This window comes from Octopus sinensis, unplaced genomic scaffold (assembly GCF_006345805.1).
Source record: "Octopus sinensis unplaced genomic scaffold, ASM634580v1 Contig10331, whole genome shotgun sequence".
In the NCBI taxonomy this organism is placed as follows: Eukaryota; Metazoa; Mollusca; class Cephalopoda; order Octopoda; family Octopodidae; genus Octopus; species Octopus sinensis.
In genome coordinates this window covers 273,120-292,978 of record NW_021832120.1, presented here as the reverse complement: position 1 = coordinate 292,978, position 19,859 = coordinate 273,120, and the positions used below count along the sequence as shown (strand labels likewise).

The 19,859-nt window shown below is 36.2% G+C and overlaps 1 protein-coding gene across 1 annotated transcript; it reads right to left on the bottom strand.

Annotated features, from left to right (window-relative positions):
* Positions 1-259: 259 nt before the first annotated feature.
* On the bottom strand, positions 260-877 carry LOC115228337 (tigger transposable element-derived protein 6-like). Its single transcript, XM_029798941.1, has one exon. It carries the CDS (start codon positions 875-877, stop codon positions 260-262), a length of 618 nt encoding a protein of 205 aa, XP_029654801.1.
* Positions 878-19,859: the final 18,982 nt, after the last annotated feature.

Below are 19,859 nucleotides of genomic sequence, written 5' to 3'. Positions count from 1 at the left end.
ATGCACTATGAAGTTTCTAATCATTCGTATTGTTTATACAGTACGACCCCGGTTTGGGGCAGCATTTTTATCATAGTGCCCCAAAAAGCGGGGGTGCCCCAAAATGTGAGGGTAAAGATTTTTTGCTTTTATTTTCTCCTCAATAGATTTTTATTGCATTTTAGACTATAAATTAAAATATTTAATATTAATAAAAATTCTAACATAGTCCTTTCTTAATAAAATTTAAAAATTTTAATAAATCCAACAAAAAATACTATTAAAAGTAATCAGTAATTTTCTCACCGAATTGGTTTTTTTTCAGTTCTCCTGATAGGTTTTTTCTAAATTCGTAGTAGATTTTCAAAAATTGTGGACATGTACTGAAAATATTATCTTCTAGAGAATTCACGATGTTTATGATTTCTTTAATTGATGATTTTTTAGATTCATATCCATCATAAGTAATTTTGTCCTCAATAATATCTGTCGAATCCATTGAAATAACATCTGAAATCACGTCATCTATTAATTCTTCGTCCAACTGTACATTATCCGAAATTTTTGATCTGTTTTCATTTATTTTCTGCCAGCAATTAATTATCGTTGTCTCTGACATCATTTTCCATGCCTCCCCGACAACTGTAATGACTTGTCTAAGATTGACATTATTCAAATTCAAATCAGAAAGCTGTTCTTTTTCAAATATAAGAGTAAAATCAATCAGTTTATTGAAATAGAGGGACTTGAAGGATTTTATTATTCCCATATCTAGGGGTTGAATTAAAGCGGTCGTATTTTTGGGAAGAAAAAGTAAATAAACATTGGAATATTCTGTATTTCTGTGACAGCTCGCATTATCCAGTATTAAGACAATTTTTCTCTTTTCATTGATCATATCTTGATTTACTTTCCATAACCATTTCCAAAAATATCACTAGTCATCCACGAATTTTTTGATGCAGCATATAGTACTCCGTGATCCTCAGCGTTAAAATTTTTTAAACACCTAGGAGATTTGAATTTTCCAATTAATAGAGGTTTTAACTTTTCACCAAGTGCATTACAACAAAGGAGAAGGGTAACTTTCTCTTTGCTCATTTTAATTCCATTGCATTTGTCATTAAATTGAACAAAAGATTTCGACGGCGTTCGCTTTATGTATAAAGCTGTTTCATCACAGTTAAAAATATTTTCACTTCCTACAGTTTCCAAACAGTTGTCATAATCAGCAAAAAAATTGGAAACCGTAGAAAGGTCAGATGAATTCTTTTCTCCACTTATAGTTTTAAATAGCAACTCGTGTCTTTTCTTGAACCGGTCTAGCCATCCATTTGATGCCTTAAATGATTCATAATTTATCTTTTTAGATAATTTTTTTGCAATCAGTTTTAAGATAGTTCCAGAAATTGGAAGAAATTCATCTCTCAGACGTAGAAAAGTTTCAAAAACTAATCTATCTAATTCATTATTTGGATCATGTGATTCCTTGATTCTATCGGATTCAGTTAATCCCGCGTCAAAATAATAAACAAAATTTTGTTTAATGCGAGAAATAGTACCTGTAATTAATAATTAGTTAAAAAAGATACCTTTGCTCGTTTTATACTTTTTAGCAAGATCTCTTTCTGAAAATTGACCATGTTTTATATCTTTAGCGATTTTAATTTTTGTTTCATAATTAATCTTTGAATTCTTTTTACGAACCATACTAAAGTCAAAATAAACACGTGAAATAATAGTATTAATTAATAATTAATAAATAAACTAACATTTTGTAATTAAATAAATTAAATAAGTGCCCCAAACCGGGGTCATCAAAAATAAATAATAGAATGAAAAATTTACTGTTTTCAAAAACTGCCCCTAAAAGCGGGGGTGCCCCAAAACCCGAGGGTGCCCCACCCATGGGGTCTGCCCCAAACCGGGGTCGTACTGTATCTTTGTTTACTAAAGCTTATTTTTTTGCCCTTTGACAAAGCTTCTTCGTTCTTAATTGATTTTTTGAGAGAAGGGCGGAGGCTTCCACAAACGCATCAAGCTTGATGTTTACACAATTGGTCATTAGTTTATATAGCAACAGCATGCCTGTTATAAGTCTTTACTTTTTTGTGGACACTGAATTTTCACTTATCGGGATAAAATATGCCGCCCCTATATAGAACCAATCTCCTGGAACGATTTCTCCTTTTATTACATTAAGCATTTGTTCAAAAATTACACACATTGTAGCCTTGAGCCTTCCAACTTGGCAAATATTTAACGGCCTCCTAAAATGAACATTTCAAAAGTTGGACTGTTACGCCTCATACTCCAGTCATTTTCTTTCTAATTTCCACAGTCTGAGTACTCAACTATTTTTTCCGCCACATATTTTTCCAATGTGTACCACACACTTTAATATCTACTTGGGTGACCGAATAAGCGTACAAAATCATTCCCACATCCACCAAAGGGCCGAGTTTGGACACGAAGTGATCCCCCTGTCAATCAGAATAAAGGATTACGTGGTCAGTCATATAGAGACCACCATCACGGACACTCCCAAACGCGGAATAAACGAAATAAGTGAAATAAAGCAATCGGACTGTCCGTCGCGTGTGAAATGGCATGAGGGAGGACAGTCCTCGGTGAGCGCAGACTACAACAAGCCGAGGTGACTTACACAGGTGGAAACCGACTCCGAGAAGACACAAAATGGAATAAAACTGTTCGTAGAGGTGAGAGAAGTAGTGTTTGGAATATCGGTCCTGCACAATGAAAGCAATGTGGAGAAGGACCCAACCGAGGAGGCACAGCACGCAGACGGCCTCACTCACCCTCCCGAGGATGCCCTGCAATGTGGAGTAGTCCTTACTCTGAATGGTCCGCGGAATCGGGCCGACTCGAGAAGGAAGTATGGAATGAGGAGAAGGTAGGGCACCCCCACAGTGGAGGACACAAAGTACCACAAACCTAGAGAGTGGAGACAGTTGACTACAATTGATGACGGAACAGAGTGGGGAAGGAGGGGTATTTGTGAGTGATCTCGTGGTTGAGAATGGAGAGGGGGAGGAGGAGAGTGCTGGTCAGGACGAAGGAGAGGACGAGTGAGCAGATGGAGAAACTGAAGGAGGGACACAATGGTACGTCAAGTAGTGGGTCACTCGGTCATCCGTCCTGTAGAGCACTTTCAGACTTGTGCGATATCTCCCGATGGTGTAGAAGGAGGCGAGGTAGACGGTGATCCACATTAGGAAGACAACCTAGGAGGGTCACACTGGGAAACCACCACATATTCACGCACTGTGTCGTTAAACTGTTCTTCGTCCTCCATTCAACTAACAACACTTATTTATTTAAACTATTTACTTTATTAATTATAACTGTACTGTGAGAGGCTAAAAAGCCATTTCTCGTCCCACTTCAGAAAATGTATTAAATATATTGGAAAGAATAATAATGCAGAGGAATTTCGGTCGGTTATAAAGAAATGCACTCCAATTGAGTTCCTCTGCAGAAGAAAGAGAAGGCTTTTCCGGATTACGGTCGGGTCATCAGAAGATCATGTAAGGAAAGTACGGCTGTGGTTGGAGGCAGGGATCACCTAATTAGTTAGTTCTGACCTATCTTTCTCGGTGATCTTGGAGTTAATAAATAAATAATAATGCCTTGTGGAACGCAAGTGAAATCCGGACACGAGGATGTGATCAATTCAATTGCCCTCAATTTCAACAGCACGCGAATGCTGACATGTTCCAGTGATTCGTTAGTCAAGGTTTGGGATAGGACAGGCGATACGTGGAGATGCAGTACAACACTGCGGGTTACTAAGCCTCCCCCACTCCCAGCACCACAATGGCCGCGTCCTCACAGCCTGTTGGGCACCCGAGCACTACGGCAGTGTCATTGCCTCGGGCGCATTAGACTTCAAAGTCTTCATTTTCCAGGAAAAAGGTCACCTCCTTCCCCCACAGCAGACGAGAAAAATCCATCAAATAAGAGGACTACCCGAGTTTGGAGGGTCTGCTGTCGACTGGGGTACTGGAACAAGTCAGTCATTTGCACCAAGTTCTCCCCTACGACCTGACACTGGTTTGTGGGCAGTCGTAAGTGTGAGGCCGGTCTGAGTATTGACGGGCTGGTTAATGTTATGATAAGCACTAACATTGCCTTCCTCGACAGTTGGGTTGTTCTCCGCTCCATCGACCTACAGGCTCCCTCTCGCTCTCTCTCCTGGAGTAACTCGAGGTTCCTTGGGCTGCCTATTTAAGAATGTTCCCCCCTCTGCTGGCAGTGGCTGTGGGTGGGGACGAATGTGGGTCGGTCGTCCTCACAGATTTGAAAGGCAATCGTAAAAGAGTGTTTGAACTGCCCGACTCGCCCCCTCTGGACTGTGTGTTTGCCCCCAACAACGGAGACACTACCACGCACTGGCCATTGCCACATCAGCAGCCGTGTGGGTCTACACTTTCGACGAGTATGTTTTTGTATGACCAGGAATGTGGTGGCCACCCAAGTCGTGCACGTCTGCCAACTCAAATTCGGACATTATTTGTGGGTGAGGAGTGTTGATGACTCCCAGCGGCCGTGTCTGCAGTGGAATGTGTGGGGGGACGAGTTGAATGTGTGCGACAACATAACATTCAGTATATACAAGAGTACTGTCCGCCCTTATCCCTGCAGAGGAGTATGGCCAGTACTCTCTCTCCCGGGTTTGTTCTCTTTTCGACTGACAATTTTGTAAATGTTATTTAGTGTTATTGACCAATCGTTGGGCAATGAGTAGGGTAGAGTTGACAAAGTTGGTGGCACAGTCCTTCAGACAGTTGTTGTTGCCGGCCGAGAGTGGTCGATCCACTTTGTCCACGCACATGTCCTAACACTTCCCGCAGAGGACGTTAATCTGCGTATTCATCACCATCCTCACCTGCTCTAACAACTCGGCCTTTTTGAATAAAAGATACAACTATCATTTAAACACATGCTCGACGGACGGATGGTGGTCGGACTCGTAGTCGAGGTGCACAAAGGCCATTTGGACATCCTCGAACCGTTCGAGTTGGAGTGACTCGCCAATGTCATGGGCTGTGCTGATTGCCATGGAAGGGGGCAGGACAATGTGCACGTCCGCAATTAGATTGTCCCCAAAGTGGATTCCGCGTATCGTGTCAATGCTGATTATGTCCCGTGGTGGTTGAGACACCCAGGCCAGTCGCTGGATGAAGTGAGAGTCTGCAGTCACTCCACTCACTCCTCCCCAAATCTTAAATGGGCAACACTGCAGACCGAGAGAGACGAGGACCCACCCCACCACAATGTAGGAGGACAGGGCAATGGCCACCAGGGGGTCCAAATACTTCCAGTTGGGGTTCCAGTTGCGCACTCCTTGGGTGACTACAACTCAGTAACATCGACTGACCAGCGAACACACAAATCAAAGTAAACGAGTTGCTGAGGACGTCGTTGAAGCTGTCCTTTTGAATCGTCCTGAAGGGAGGAGTCTTCTTCTGGAAGAGAAGGAGAAAGAGGACTGCCTTTGAGACTAATCACACATGTGCTGATAATCTACCAATCGTGGCCGATAAAATTCCGATCGACACTGCATCCAGTTCTATTTCTATTTTCCCCGAAAACAGGGCCTTGATGTACTCGAAGATGACTTGGAGGGAGACCACAGTCATCGACACCGACATGATCAGGTGCCCCACCGTCCCCACCGACCGTATGCCTTAGTCTCCCGCGGGGGTGGTGACCGAAGAGGTATTGTCGCCGGTCTTTCTTTCGTTTGAGTCCTTTTTCGGTAGGCATCAAGTGCCTCCTGAGCGTTGCCATATCCGATTGGAAGTTCCAACTGACATGGTGGACCCCACAACGCCACGCCAAGACCGAAGAAAGGTAGGAGATCCCCATTTTTCAACTGTGTCGTGCCAGAAGTACTCGTTGCCTCAGCCAAGGGGGCTAACAAAAACACGATCCAAGGACATAAAAGTTTTTTTTTTTATTTAAACAATTTTTATATTTTTAAAATAAAATTCATATAATAAATTAATTATTTATAACAAAAATAAATTTAATATGCATTATATATTAATTATTGTTTTATATGCATATATATTAATTATTGTTTTATATCTCCCCGCCGATGTTTTTCTTCCTTGTTTTTCTTTTTCTTTCGCTCAATAAACACTATTCTATTCTATTCTATATACATTTTTAGTATTTTAATTAAACTAGTTCCATTGATTAATAATTAATTTTTTTTTTTTTTTTAAATGACAAACTTATTGTTAATAACGAAAAGAGTTAAAATGCGCAGCGAATCGACTGGCAATTCCCGCGCATGATGGCCAATGAGATCCTTTGAAAGAGTTTACAATCCTGATTTTCTGAAAGAAATAAAATCTATTTTTGAGTACACCAGATAACAAATTATATATTTTAGCAATAGGGATAATGCTATATCTTAATAATAAAATGGTATGGTGTGTGTCTGTCTGTCTGTCTGTGTGTCTGTCTGTCTGTCTGTGCACACCACATTCAAATTGTTACAAACCAGATCAAATTGTCAAAACCTTCCCTTTTGTAGTTATTCGATAATGAGGCACAATAAAAGGTTGATATCCTCTAAGAACCTTCCTGTCAAAAAATTTTAATAGAAAGAATATCCTCGATGATGAGGTCCCCCAAAACCTTCAAGTCAATTTTCTGCGTTTTTGTTAAAATGAACAACAAGAAAGTCCTCGACTCACATGATGAGGTCCCCCAAAACCTTCAAGCCAAAAAATTAAAAAAATTATTTTCTGCGTTTTTGTTAAAATGAACAACAAGAAAGTCCTCGACTCACATGATGTGGTCCCCCAAAACCTTCAAGCCAAAAAATTAAAAAAAATTATTTTCTGCGTTTTTGTTAATGAACAACAAGAAAGTCCTCGACTCACATGATGTGGTCCCCCAACCTTCAAGCCAAAAATTAAAAAAAATTTTTATTTCTGCGTTTTTGTTAAAATGAACAACAAGAAAGTCCTCGACTCACATGATGTGGTCCCCCAAAACCTTCAAGCTAAAAAATTAAAAAAATTATTTTCTGCGTTTTTGTTAAAATGAACAACAAGAAAGTCCTCGACTCACATGATGTGGTCCCCCAAAACCTTCAAGCTAAAAAATTAAAAAAATTATTTTCTGCGTTTTTGTTAAAATGAACAACAAGAAAGTCCTCGACTCACATGATGTGGTCCCCCAAAACCTTCAAGCCAAAAATTAAAAAAAATTATTTTCTGCGTTTTTGTTAAATGAACAACAAAAAGTCCTCGACTCACATGATGTGGTCCCCCAAAACCTTCAAGCCAAAAAATTAAAAAAAATTATTTTCTGCGTTTTTGTTAAAATGAACAACAAGAAAGTCCTCGACTCACATGATGTGGTCCCCCAAAACCTTCAAGCCAAAAAATTAAAAAAATTATTTTCTGCGTTTTTGTTAAAATGAACAACAAGAAAGTCCTCGACTCACATGATGTGGTCCCCCAAAACCTTCAAGCCAAAAATTAAAAAAAATTATTTTCTGCGTTTTTGTTCAAATGAACAACAAGAAAGTCCTCGACTCACATGATGTGGTCCCCCAAAACCTTCAAGCTAAAAAATTAAAAATTATTTTCTGCGTTTTTGTTAAAATGAACAACAAGAAAGTCCTCGACTCACATGATGTGGTCCCCCAAAACCTTCAAGCCAAAAATTAAAAAAATTATTTTCTTCTGCGTTTTTGTAAAATGAACAACAAGAAAGTCCTCGACTCACATGATGTGGTCCCCCCAAAACCTTCAAGCCAAAAATTAAAAAAAATTATTTTCTGCGTTTTTGTTAAAATGAACAACAAGAAAGTCCTCGACTCACATGATGTGGTCCCCCAAAACCTTCAAGCCAAAAAATTAAAAAAAATTATTTTCTGCGTTTTTGTTAAATGAACAACAAGAAAGTCCTCGACTCACATGATGTGGTCCCCCCAAAACCTTCAAGGTAAAAAATTAAAAAAATTATTTTCTGCGTTTTTGTTAAAATGAACAACAAGAAAGTCCTCGACTCACATGATGTGGTCCCCCAAAACCTTCAAGGTAAAAAATTAAAAAAATTATTTTCTGCGTTTTTGTTAAAATGAACGACAAGAAAGTCCTCGACTCACATGATGTGGTCCCCCAAAACTTTCAAGCCAAAAATTAAAAAAATTATTTTCTGCGTTTTTGTTAAAATAAACAACAAGAAAGTCCTCGACTCACATGATGTGGTCCCCCAAAACCTTCAAGCCAAAAAATTAAAAAAAATTATTTTCTGCGTTTTTGTTAAAATGAACAACAAGAAAGTCCTCGACTCACATGATGTGGTCCCTCAAAACCTTCAAGCCAAAAAATTAAAAAAAATTATTTTCTGCGTTTTTGTTAAAATGACCAACAAGAAAGTCCTCGACTCACATGATGTGGTCCCTCAAAACCTTCAAGCCAAAAATTAAAAAAAAATATTTTCTGCGTTTTTGTTAAATGAACAACAAGAAAGTCCTCGACTCACATGATGTGGTCCCCCCAAAACCTTCAAGCCAAAAATTAAAAAAAAATATTTTCTGCGTTTTTGTTAAAATGAACGACAAGAAGTCCTCGACTCACATGATGAGGTCCTCCACAACCTTCAAGCCTCGTGAGGCCATTAATTAGCTTAGCTATCTTTTTCGATGACATAAATTCTTTTTTGTTAAATTTTCGTTAAAAAAATAAAATAAAAGCTCTAATTGTTATCGACCATGAATAGACTGTGCATTATCAGATTTTGAAAACCACTAAAAAGGAAAAAGCAAAAATTATTAGAGATTACATAATTGATTCTTTTTAACTGCCGAAACTGACAAATTCGATTATGCTACTGTTTAGATTTCTTAAAAGATAGAGGCAAATAAAATTTAATTAGTCATGTAAATTTCAATTTGCCTATATTTAAATCTCCTTGATTTAACAGGCTTTAATTTTTTTCCTTATAATACTACAAAGATGAAGCTGATTATCATTTTCTTTACCGAAACAGACAAGTTCGATTATGCTAAAGTTTCAATTCCTTTAAACATAGAGGCAATTAAGTATAATGGCTTTGATTGGATAATACACTTTACATAAATTTCACTAAATAATTTACGTAGAAAATTTATATAAATTACTGATTCGCGTTTACAAAATCATAAGAATGTCCTATAAAGAGAGATCTGAGAATGTTAACAAACAAGAGAATATGAACCATATAACAAAAAAAGAGAAACGAGGGAAGATGTGCTTAAATGGTGAGGGAACTTAGACAACAGCTGAACAGGTCAGGACTGCTGTTAGACTCAACTACGGGTAATAGAATTATGCATTCTAGGTTATTGTTTGGGATGAATGTACGATGGCTCATAAAGGCGCATTCAAGCAGTTGACCGAACATATAGAGATATCAAGAATTGTAGCGACCATTTGTTTGGGGGAGCATTAGTTGTATTGGCAGGTGATTTTAGACAGACGCTGCCAATTATTCAAAGAGGGACGCCTGCGGATGAATTGAATGCCTGCCTCAAATCGTCATATTTGTGGACACACGTGAAAAAGGTAAGCTTAGATGTAAATGTACATGCACATTTACAAGGCGTTAATAGCATATTCCCACAAATCCTTCTAGATATTGGAAATGGGGCAATCACTTCAGAATGCACGACCAGAAAATTAGGCTACCGAAGAATTATGTATTTTCGTAGAAACAGCAGAAGAATTATTGAATGCCGTCTATTCCGAACTATCTGAACACTACGTGAATTTCGACTGGCTGCGTGAACGAGCTATATTAGCTCCACTTAATGATGAGGTACTTAATATAAATTTAGATTTATTAATGAAAATCCCTGGCAGAGAAAGAATATATAAATCGGTCGACGTTATTATGGACCATGAAAGGGCCTGCGATAGATTTAAGAGACTACAATTTCCGCTGAAGATAAGTTTTGCTATGACAATAAACAAGGCCCAGGACAGTCTTTAAAGGTAGTAGGCTTATTTTTAGAGAACGAGTGCTTTTCACATGGCCAGCTGTATGTGGGGTGCTCAAGGGTAGGTAGAAGAGAAATTATTTATATTTGCCAAGGATGGACGGACTGCAAACAATCGTTTATCCACAGGCCTTAGAATAAGGTTATATCAAAGCAGGTCGCATTTATATATCTACATAAATTTATAGTTATTTAAGGAAACTGCGAGCGTAGCGAGCAGGGCCTCCGCAGGAGCTAGCTCGCAGTGAGCGAAGCGAACTGCTGAGCTAGTTTCCAATAAAAACGATATTTCCTACAATACAATTTGGTCCCCCGATAGATTTGAATTCTCTTAAATTTGAAGACATTCCTTATTATGAAAACCTTTACGCACTTTTATTCCCACCTTAATCAAGAATGGTATTGCTGTCATACATTATTTCAGGTGATAATATAACTGACGGCGACAGCAGAAACTTATTTACTTTTGCAGAGTCAATTTACAATACCTTCCCAGATTTAAAGTAATTGTTTTTTAAAAAATTTAAAATATGTTTATCAATAATATTTATTCAATATAAATAATTTTGATATTTCATTTTTATAATACAGATTCTTTGACTATATGGGATTGAGGACTGAATTTCAAGTACAACTTAGGTTCAGTTCAAATTAATAATTTTAGAATTGGCGTTTTGAATCAAATGTTTTGCGTGATAAATATCCGTCAACTTTAACGTGTAAACTCAACTCAAAATCTGTTGATCTTCCAGTATTCTATATAAGTCGACCTTTTATTTAGCCATACCTCCCTATCAAGCGACAAAACGAAGTACGGAAACGCCCGCGGATTCCTGTTGATGTGACTATGGTGACAATCACACGTTCTAATAGCACAAATTGTTTATTTGTCCGTAACAGTTCTAGCGAAAAAGTAATTTTTATATTTATTTTTAGGATCAATATTACGCGGGAATTTTTGTTGTTAAAAATTATCAGTTAACGATTTAATAAATAAAATACAATCTCGATCTCTAATAACAACTGAACAGATTCAGAAATGGAGTATTGACCTAATAAAGTGACTTTTTAGTCACTGAACGTCTTTCTGGAAGCAATGAAACTGACGAACCTGTTGTGACTGATATATTCCTCACTCTCTTATGTCCTGTTTCAATATTCTCATTTACATGTGTAGATATCCAGACTCGTTTGTCTCTTCCGGTCAGGTCAACGCAATGTGACCACATTCAATGTTTTGATGCCCATACTTTTCTCACAATGAATGAGAAAAGACCTAATTGGCGCTGTCCTATCTGTTTTCGGCCTATGGACTTTTGCTACGTGAAGATTGACGAGTATTGTGTTTTGACTATATTATTCCATAAGATACGTCTCCTTCATTTTAATGCAGACTGAAACTCACGTGAGATCTGTTAGGTTTGATGAGAATGGGCTTTGGCACCGTGTTTCAGATAAAATGGAACCTGCTAAAGGTTACTTGCTATTGTTGATTTTCCTAGAAATTTCTGATACCACTGAACATAAAGAACCTACTCCGATAACTGAGAATGTGGCGAATATTTTGAAAAATGAAGACGATGTTATTGTCATTGAAGATTCTGACGAGGATAAAGATATAAATAATTTAGAAGTTGAGAATGAACCTCCCTCTTTAGTCCTCATAGAAGGATCAGTACGTTCTCTTTGTCAGGATATCCAAAATGAACCACATATTCTGCGATTTCCTTTATCTTCCAATAAGAGGCCTTGTTTTGACTCAATGAATACTGTATTTGGCGGAAGTAGCAACATTGCTTATCGAGACCTTCCATTTAAAAACTCGGCCTTCAATGGCCAAGTGTTTCACTCTCTATTTGGTTCATCTCAGTCAGTGGCTCCTCGATTGTTCACAGTTTCTAATTATTCTCAGCCATTCTTCCACGGATTGATTTTTCCCACTTCAATTTCAATAATACTTCCCAAGATAAAAGAAACATTTTTCGAACAAGTCACCAAAATTATAACAATTAAATTTTTTTCAATAATTATTATGTCACACAGGCCACAACTGTTACTCCGCCAGATATGTTACACTAAAAATTCATATAAATAGAAATAAAAACTTTTAAAATTAAAAATTAATACAAAGCATAACCTAATTGTTCGCAAAAATATGCTTTTCTGAATAGAAAAATTTGGACTGAAACATGAATTTTTTCCCAAAAACAACATACCGTGTAAAATATGAGTTTTAATTATTTAGCAATCTATTTAATTTTGGCTTATCCATATCTTTTTTTTTATAAATAATTATTCTTTTTTTTTAATAAAAAAAATTAAAAGCCTCTTATTAGTTTAAAACGTTTTCTATCAAGGAATCACAAAAAAGAAGGATATCCCAATTTTATTAAGCGTGAAACATGTATTTTCTCATACATGTCACCTGTCTCACTTTGTGTATTGTTACTACAAAATCGTCTTTTGCCACAATTGTGTATTTCACCATCTCTAATCCATCATAAAGTGGATATTGTCGTTTGTTAGCGTCATTATCTTGCCTAAATTACATGTTTATACATCCAAATACCTTAAGATTACTATCTCTCCTACACTAAAAGTAGCCTCGTCATACTTCCATTTTCTTCTCTGAGCCATTTTATCAGCTGCCAACAGAATATTTACATACGCTTCATTCCTTTCCTCTTCCAAATATTCTATGTCATCTATGTCATCATTTTCGTTTTATGACACGATTGATCTCTGCACGTGATATTCCGTGGTATAAGCGCGCCAATTTTGAAAACAACCGGTCTCGACCAAAATGATTCAAATTATGTTCAGCCAATTGAAATAAACATTTATTATGCAAACTTCAATATATTTATCTTTAAGTTCAGCTTCATCGCTGCAGAAAAATCTTAATTTAAGTCCATCTTTAGTGATATATGGAGCTCCATCCAAAAAATCAAATTTATTTGCTAATTTCAGTAGTCTTGATCTTTGCATCCGCGAAAGCGTCCTGCTGACGAATACGAGCTCAGGATTGCTCTTAAGTTCCTTAAGTAATTCTAAGTCTTCCTTTGTTACTTGCACTAAACGCATTTTTAACGTGTATTTGTAATTTAAAAAAACATCAATATTTTTAAAAATTTATAAGTTTTCTTTGATTTCATAGAAATATACCAAAGGATTCATGTTTTAAGTTTTTTCAACTTGACAATTTGATGTTGGTGTGTAACACATCTGGCGGTAGTAACAGTTGTGGCCGGTGACAAATTACATTACAGTAATTACGTCACATGCGTCTTTTAACGAAGCTGGTATTCAATTCTGTTTCTTAGTTTTCTAATTAATTATATTTTAATGAAGTTTTTTGCCCAATATCAAAAGAGAAGTTGAATAATAATACGAAATCTCTAACCCATCAGAAGGAGGGTTTCCAATTGCACAGAACAATATAGAGATTGTAAATGATCGGAATATGGTTGTCAATAATATGAAATCCTAGAAAATAGATTCCAGATCTTAGTAAGGATACAGTTTCTCAGAATTTCTGTAATCCAAAAAATGAGAAACGTCAAGTATTCCAATGCCCTCTTTTGATTCAAAAAATTGGACTTATTTATCTTCTGAAATGTTTTACCGTGTTATTGTTAGGTTATCGAGATTCTCAAATGAAAGCCTTCACGCGAAGTTTTAAATATGGAACAAATATATTAGTGATTGTCTTAGTCCTAATTTACGCCGTTTCCGGGGGAGAAGTGACAATATTTTTCTGCGTGCAAGAATTAGAAATTTTTTGGAGAAGAATTAGAAATATTACAGTTTAGTTCTTTAGGTATCAATTACCCTTCGATCGTCACGACTGGTATGTCGATCGGTGTGGTTTTGATGTAAGATATGTATGTTATTGACTACTATGACTGTTCGAAGGAAAGACCTACTTTGGATTTACTTTCGGCGGTTGTGGATTGTTTTTAGATTAAACACTATTAAGAGTGTTTATTTAAATAAGAGTTAACTATGCATTACAGTAAAACTTCTTAAGATTATTCCTGTTAAAAATCTTAACGAATTTACTAAAAGATTAATAGAAACAGTTGCTCCATTGCTAATGCAATGTATTGGATGATTATGGAACAGTATTTGCTGTTCGAATTATGAAATGTAATCATAAACTAAAAAAATTCATTTTTAATGAAGTTTAATATATAAACATGACCTAGTGTAAATGTATAAGCTTCACAAAACAATCTTATTTTAAGAAAAATCGCGCAGATGCATCATGTAAATATTGTTTTGAAATCGTATAGGGTACTGAATGAGTCCTTTAACTAATAAATAGAAAGATCAAAAATAAATATTTTATCTTGAATGAATATTTATTCAATGACAATATTATGAACGCCATAGAATATATAGTCGTCCACAGATCAAAATTGAAAGCTACAACGATCAAGTTGTCAAAGGGACAAATTATCTTATGGCAAAAAAGCTAGGATTGTTAATTGAGTTTGCAAAAAAGTAAGTTTATTTTCCTTAGTGCAATACTTAGAATATATAAAATATGGAGACCTTTTTCCTCCTCAAATATTGCATTCACGTCCTCAAACTATTATACTTATTGAGATGCAGGCCCTGTTTTATACGATATAAAATATTGCATTCCATTGATAATACGTTAAGATCATGTGCCGAGTCGATTCTAAACATTCGTTTCTAAAGACAACATACACTGCGCCTTATCCACATTGTCTGTTCCAAAAGATTTGGTGAATCCATATTGCATATATGAGTCATCCCATTTACGCGTTTTATTAACCATAACGAAAAACAAATGAAGCATGCTATCGAAATCGATTAAATTATTAAAATCATGTTAATAATAACAAATTAAAAAATGTTCCGCGTACCCCCTGGATCTTCTCGCGTACCTCGGGACATGAATCCCCGGTTAAAAAACCCTGGTTTAAAGTATTGTAAATTCAAACTTTTGGATAGATCCATAGCATTTTTCATTTAAAAAAGGGTACTTGTAGATTTCATGCTGCACGAAATAATGCTCTAACTGAATTTTGGAAAAGGCATTTGACTCAGTTGATCATGAGTTCTTTTTTTACGTGCTGGATTGCTCTGTTGTATTTTGTTTCCTGTATTATTATTATAGCACTTTCACGAAAGCCATAATGTTTATAGCCCCGCATGTGCAACACTCAATGTAACGATATTTAAGGTTAGTTTTTACCATTTTCCTCTGTCGTATGCGAGTGATCTCAATTCGTCCAGGTCGTCCCCCGTCTTTAGGTTTTTCCTCACTCGATTTAGGTCTTTGTTTAGGCAGTTGGAAGTGTCGATCTAGGTCGTCCGCGGAAGGGTATGTCGCATCTTGTCGAAGTAGTCTTCCATCGCTTTGTTAGGGGTGCGTCCGGGTTCATTCTTAGTACATGCCCGAAAAGCCTCCACGGGCATCTACCACATCCCCGCTGATACAGGAGCACATACACTTGTTGTAGATACCATTGGTTGATATTCGACGTGGCCACTCCATTCCGAGTAAGCTTCTTAGTTGCCTTCTATGGAATGAATCCAGTTTCCGTAGATCGTTGAAGGAACATCCCCATGTCCCAGCGTTGTACAGCAAGATCGGTTTCACAAACGCGTTGTAGAGCCTGCATCTGATGCCAACTCCAAGTCCTTTGGCTCTTAGCCATCCTTTCTTCAGTTTCGCCATTGCCGAGTTCGCCAGTGTTTTCCTCCTTAGTACATCTTCAGCGTCTCCCAGTAGGGATCCAAGCTTATTAGTGTGTCTCCATCTTTCATGGGTAGTATCATCTTCTCTTTTGATTTCCGTAATCTCAGTTTTGTTCACATTTACGCTGAGGACCCATTTCCCAAGCTCCATAGGTGCATTTTCTACTAGGTGTTGGAGTGCGGTCACGTCCCGTGATACGAAATCCACATCATCGGCATTAGATGCCTCTTCTATGTCTCCCGTATAACATTTACGGAGATCGCGGAGTGCAGATTCAAGGTAGATGGTGAATAGTAGGGGGAGAGGGAGTCACCCTGGGTTTTCCCAGTCGTTGTTTTGAAACTGCTGGAAGTTGCTCCTTCTGTCCTCACAGATAGTCTTGTGTTCGCAAGTAGTAGTCTGATTATCCTAACCGATGATTCATCCAGTATTTGCTCAAGCACATTCATCAGTTTCTGTCTGTTTATTGAGTCGAAGGCTCTGGAGAGATCTATTCCCAGCACGGTCGTTGTGCTCTTGAATCTTTGGTGCGTTGCGCAGCGCCATCTGTGGCTCCATACAATGTCTGCCGTAGACCTCCCATCTCGGAACCCACTTTGACTCGGTGATAGGTATTGATCCGCCACACCCTTTATCCGCCTTAGTGCGACGTTTGCCAGCACCTTGCGTATCGAATTCAGGAGTATTATCGGGCGGAGATTTTCTACTGGTCCTTTTGGTTTATTCGGTTTTTGTATGGGTATTAGTAATCCATTTCCAAGTCCCAGATCGGTATTAGTTTCGAAAATTTTATTTAGGGTTTTTGCAATTGTGTCGCTGAGTTTTTTTGGCCCATATTTTAGGAGCTCGGTGCTTATGTTGTCCGGCCCAGCACTCTTGTTGTTCCTCAGTTTATTTATCGCTAGTTCCACCTCTTCCGCTGTGATTGGGATTTTTAACGCTTTTGCATCTCCCTGGAAACAGGGAAAGTCCGTGACAAATACTAATCTTCATAATTTTATTAATACAACCGATTTTTTGCGTGTTTTAAATTTAAATTCTAAATATCTTTTAGAAAAAATAAAAAAAATAATACAAAAACATTAGAATTTACTTTACGAAAATTACAAATTAAAAAAAATTGTAACTTCAGAAAAATATTAGAAATGAAAAGGAAAAAACTAACAGACTATTTTCCTATTGTTAATAAATAAATTTGTTTTTAGTAAAATTTTTTTACAGCTCTTTTGGGGTGAAAGAATCGCAGGAAAACCAAGGTTAAGTGAACACTAAACATGCGGAGGAGTATTCTGAAAGCTTTTTCTTTCTAAATCGAATTTGCCTGATTTTGTTTAAAATTAATTATAAAAATAAAATTATAGGGGTATTACTTATGATTTTGTAAAATTAATGTGTCATTTAGGTCAAATAAATATTCATTTTTTAGTAAAATGCATACCTTTCTGCTTATACTAATCAATTATTGCCTGAGCTATAAATATGTAACTATACAGACAATCACTTGTAACCTCAGAATATTTAATATTTACAGAACCGATTGCAAAATACAACTCAAGATTAGTGAATGATAATTGACTTATATAGTCTTTCTCAAAAGAGTGAATTTCTCTTACCCTCCCAGATTTACTAATTTACTTTCTCTCAAAAAATTGTATTATATAAATCTTATTTTAGTTACTGTCGAACCGATACTCTGACCCAAATACTAGATGTCTCTTTTGGCGGACACAAATCTTTGTCTGTGATGTAAATCTAATGTATATCGAATTTTAGATCTCTGGCTTTATGCCAAAAATTAACTATATTCACGTCGATGCATTTTCTCAGATTCCATCTCTCTCTTCTTTGTATTTTTGTTTTGTAATTTTAGATACATGCCTTTTCATACAATTTTCATTTTGTTCAAATTCAAGCCAGCACAAATTGCGTATGGTTACTGGCTCATTATAGACTTCATTTAACTGTGTCACAGATAATGTGCCTCTCGGAGAAGAGTGCTCAACCAATTTCGTAAACCAAGTTAATAATTCTAGAATTGTGAGTACGAAAAGAAGTAATTGCAATAAAAATATATATGTCACAAATCATACCATCTTGTTGGAAAGAGTGGAAATGAAATTCGTGAAGGCCTACGGTTTTTAATAATTAACAGTTTAGTTTAGTAGATGTAAGAATTGTCGTCCTACACTGACAAATAACATAATTTGTCCCCGCAAAATTAATTTAACTTAATTTCACTTCTTTAATTATCAATAATATGTTTATTCGGTTTTATTGTTATTCCATTTTAGGTTGTCCTAATAAAATTTTTAGATAAAATTTATTGTTAATTTACACTCCTTCCTCTCTCTGTGCAATCGCCGGTAGAACAGCCTGCGATTAAACTCAAACAGGTTGTTCTCTCCCTTACGCTGACACCAAGACTCATGAGTTCAGAGCTTTCTCAGATAAACGAGAATTAGCTTCTCTCTTTGCCCGACACGCTTCAACTCTTTGAGGTCCCATTTATCAGCTCGTTCCCGACAAGTACAGTATGCATCAAGGACGGAGTCTTGCTCCTGATCCAATTGCTCACATTACAAATGTGCTCAGTCAGCGCTTCCAGCTCGGCCTTGCTAGCTGTGATTGAGAGTTTTCTTGATGAAGATAATACGAGGCTGATCAATTCCATTAATGAAATAATTATTGAACACTGTGACTTATTTTATCAAAAAATGTTCAAATATGTTACCCTTGCTGAGCAGAATGTAATAATTATTGAATAAAATTTTAATTCTTACAAATGTTATTTGATTTCCGTAAAAACGTTAATGCTTACTTATATGCGGTTTAAAAGCTAATTTTTAGAGCTTCGACACTAATGTTTGATGCGTCAACACTAATGCTTGAACTATTAATGTTAAAGGTCGGAAAATCTTATAAAATAGCATCAAAACTAAACCAAACTCAGTCAATCCATTAATGAGGATGCTGTATTACTGTTTATTAAATTATTCTTTTACGTTTAAAATTCATATGAAAAAAATTGAAAATATGATTTTATTAAAATTGAATTTATCAAGTCATGTTCTCCATACTTAAGACAGAAAATTTATTTTAGAATGAGAAAAAATCCTTATTTATAAAATTCGGCAAAGTAAACCAAACAAAAAAAGACTGAAAACAAAATTTTAATGTAAAATAGAACAACTTTATAAAATATAGCAACAAAAATTCATTATTATCTAGAAAATTTTTTTATTACGAGTGAGAGTCCAAAAACAAAATTAGATGCTACAGCGATACAAATAAAAAACGGAACACTCATTTTCTCGATTTTTTTCTATTGAATGATTGATTTATTTTAACAAAAATAGAATTTTTAGAAGACAAACATAACTTTAGCTTTAAAAAAATAAAACAACTTATATTTCGGACCGTAATTAAATCCAGTTTTGTCCAAACAAAATAAAAAAAGAACAAAATAAAATAAAAAAGAGAACAAAAGAGTTTTTTAAACCATTTTTTATTTTATTACACGTGTTGATTCTTGTTATATGGTTTTAAAACTTACATTACAAGAAAAAGCAAAAATTATTACGTATTATAAAGTCGGAAAGTCATATCGGGAAATAAGAAATTTGACCGGAAGATCTCTGAGTGCCATCTTGAAAGTCATTTGAAACTTCACCATGAATGATTCCTTTCAGAGAAAAAAAGGCTCAGGACGAAGATTTAAACTTAACTCTGATGATCTCGGAATAATTCAACGTGAACAAAAAACTGACGTTGATTTCAATTCTGTAAAATGTCCGGAAATTTTACGTTCTGAAACGGGAACTGCTGTCACATCACAGACAGTGAGGAACTATTTGAAAAGACTGAACATATCGACGTTTCAGCCTACGAAAAGGCCATATCTGTCGAAAAAACACAAAAGACTAGACTTTCTCAGTGCATTAAGTGGAACATGTTGCCGAATGTGTTCTGGAATCGAGTTATCTTTAGTGATGAATCGAAATTCAATCTATTTAATCCCGATGGAAGAAAATTTGTCTGGAGAAAAAGGGGACAAAGGCTTTTAAGCGAAAATGTTACTACAACAGTCAAGTTTGGAAAAGGGAACGTGATGGTTTG

Excerpts from the sequence above, each read along its gene's own strand:
- LOC115228337 (XM_029798941.1), bottom strand. The coding sequence starts at position 877 with ATGATCAATGAAAAGAGAAAAATTGTCTTAATACTGGATAATGCGAGC.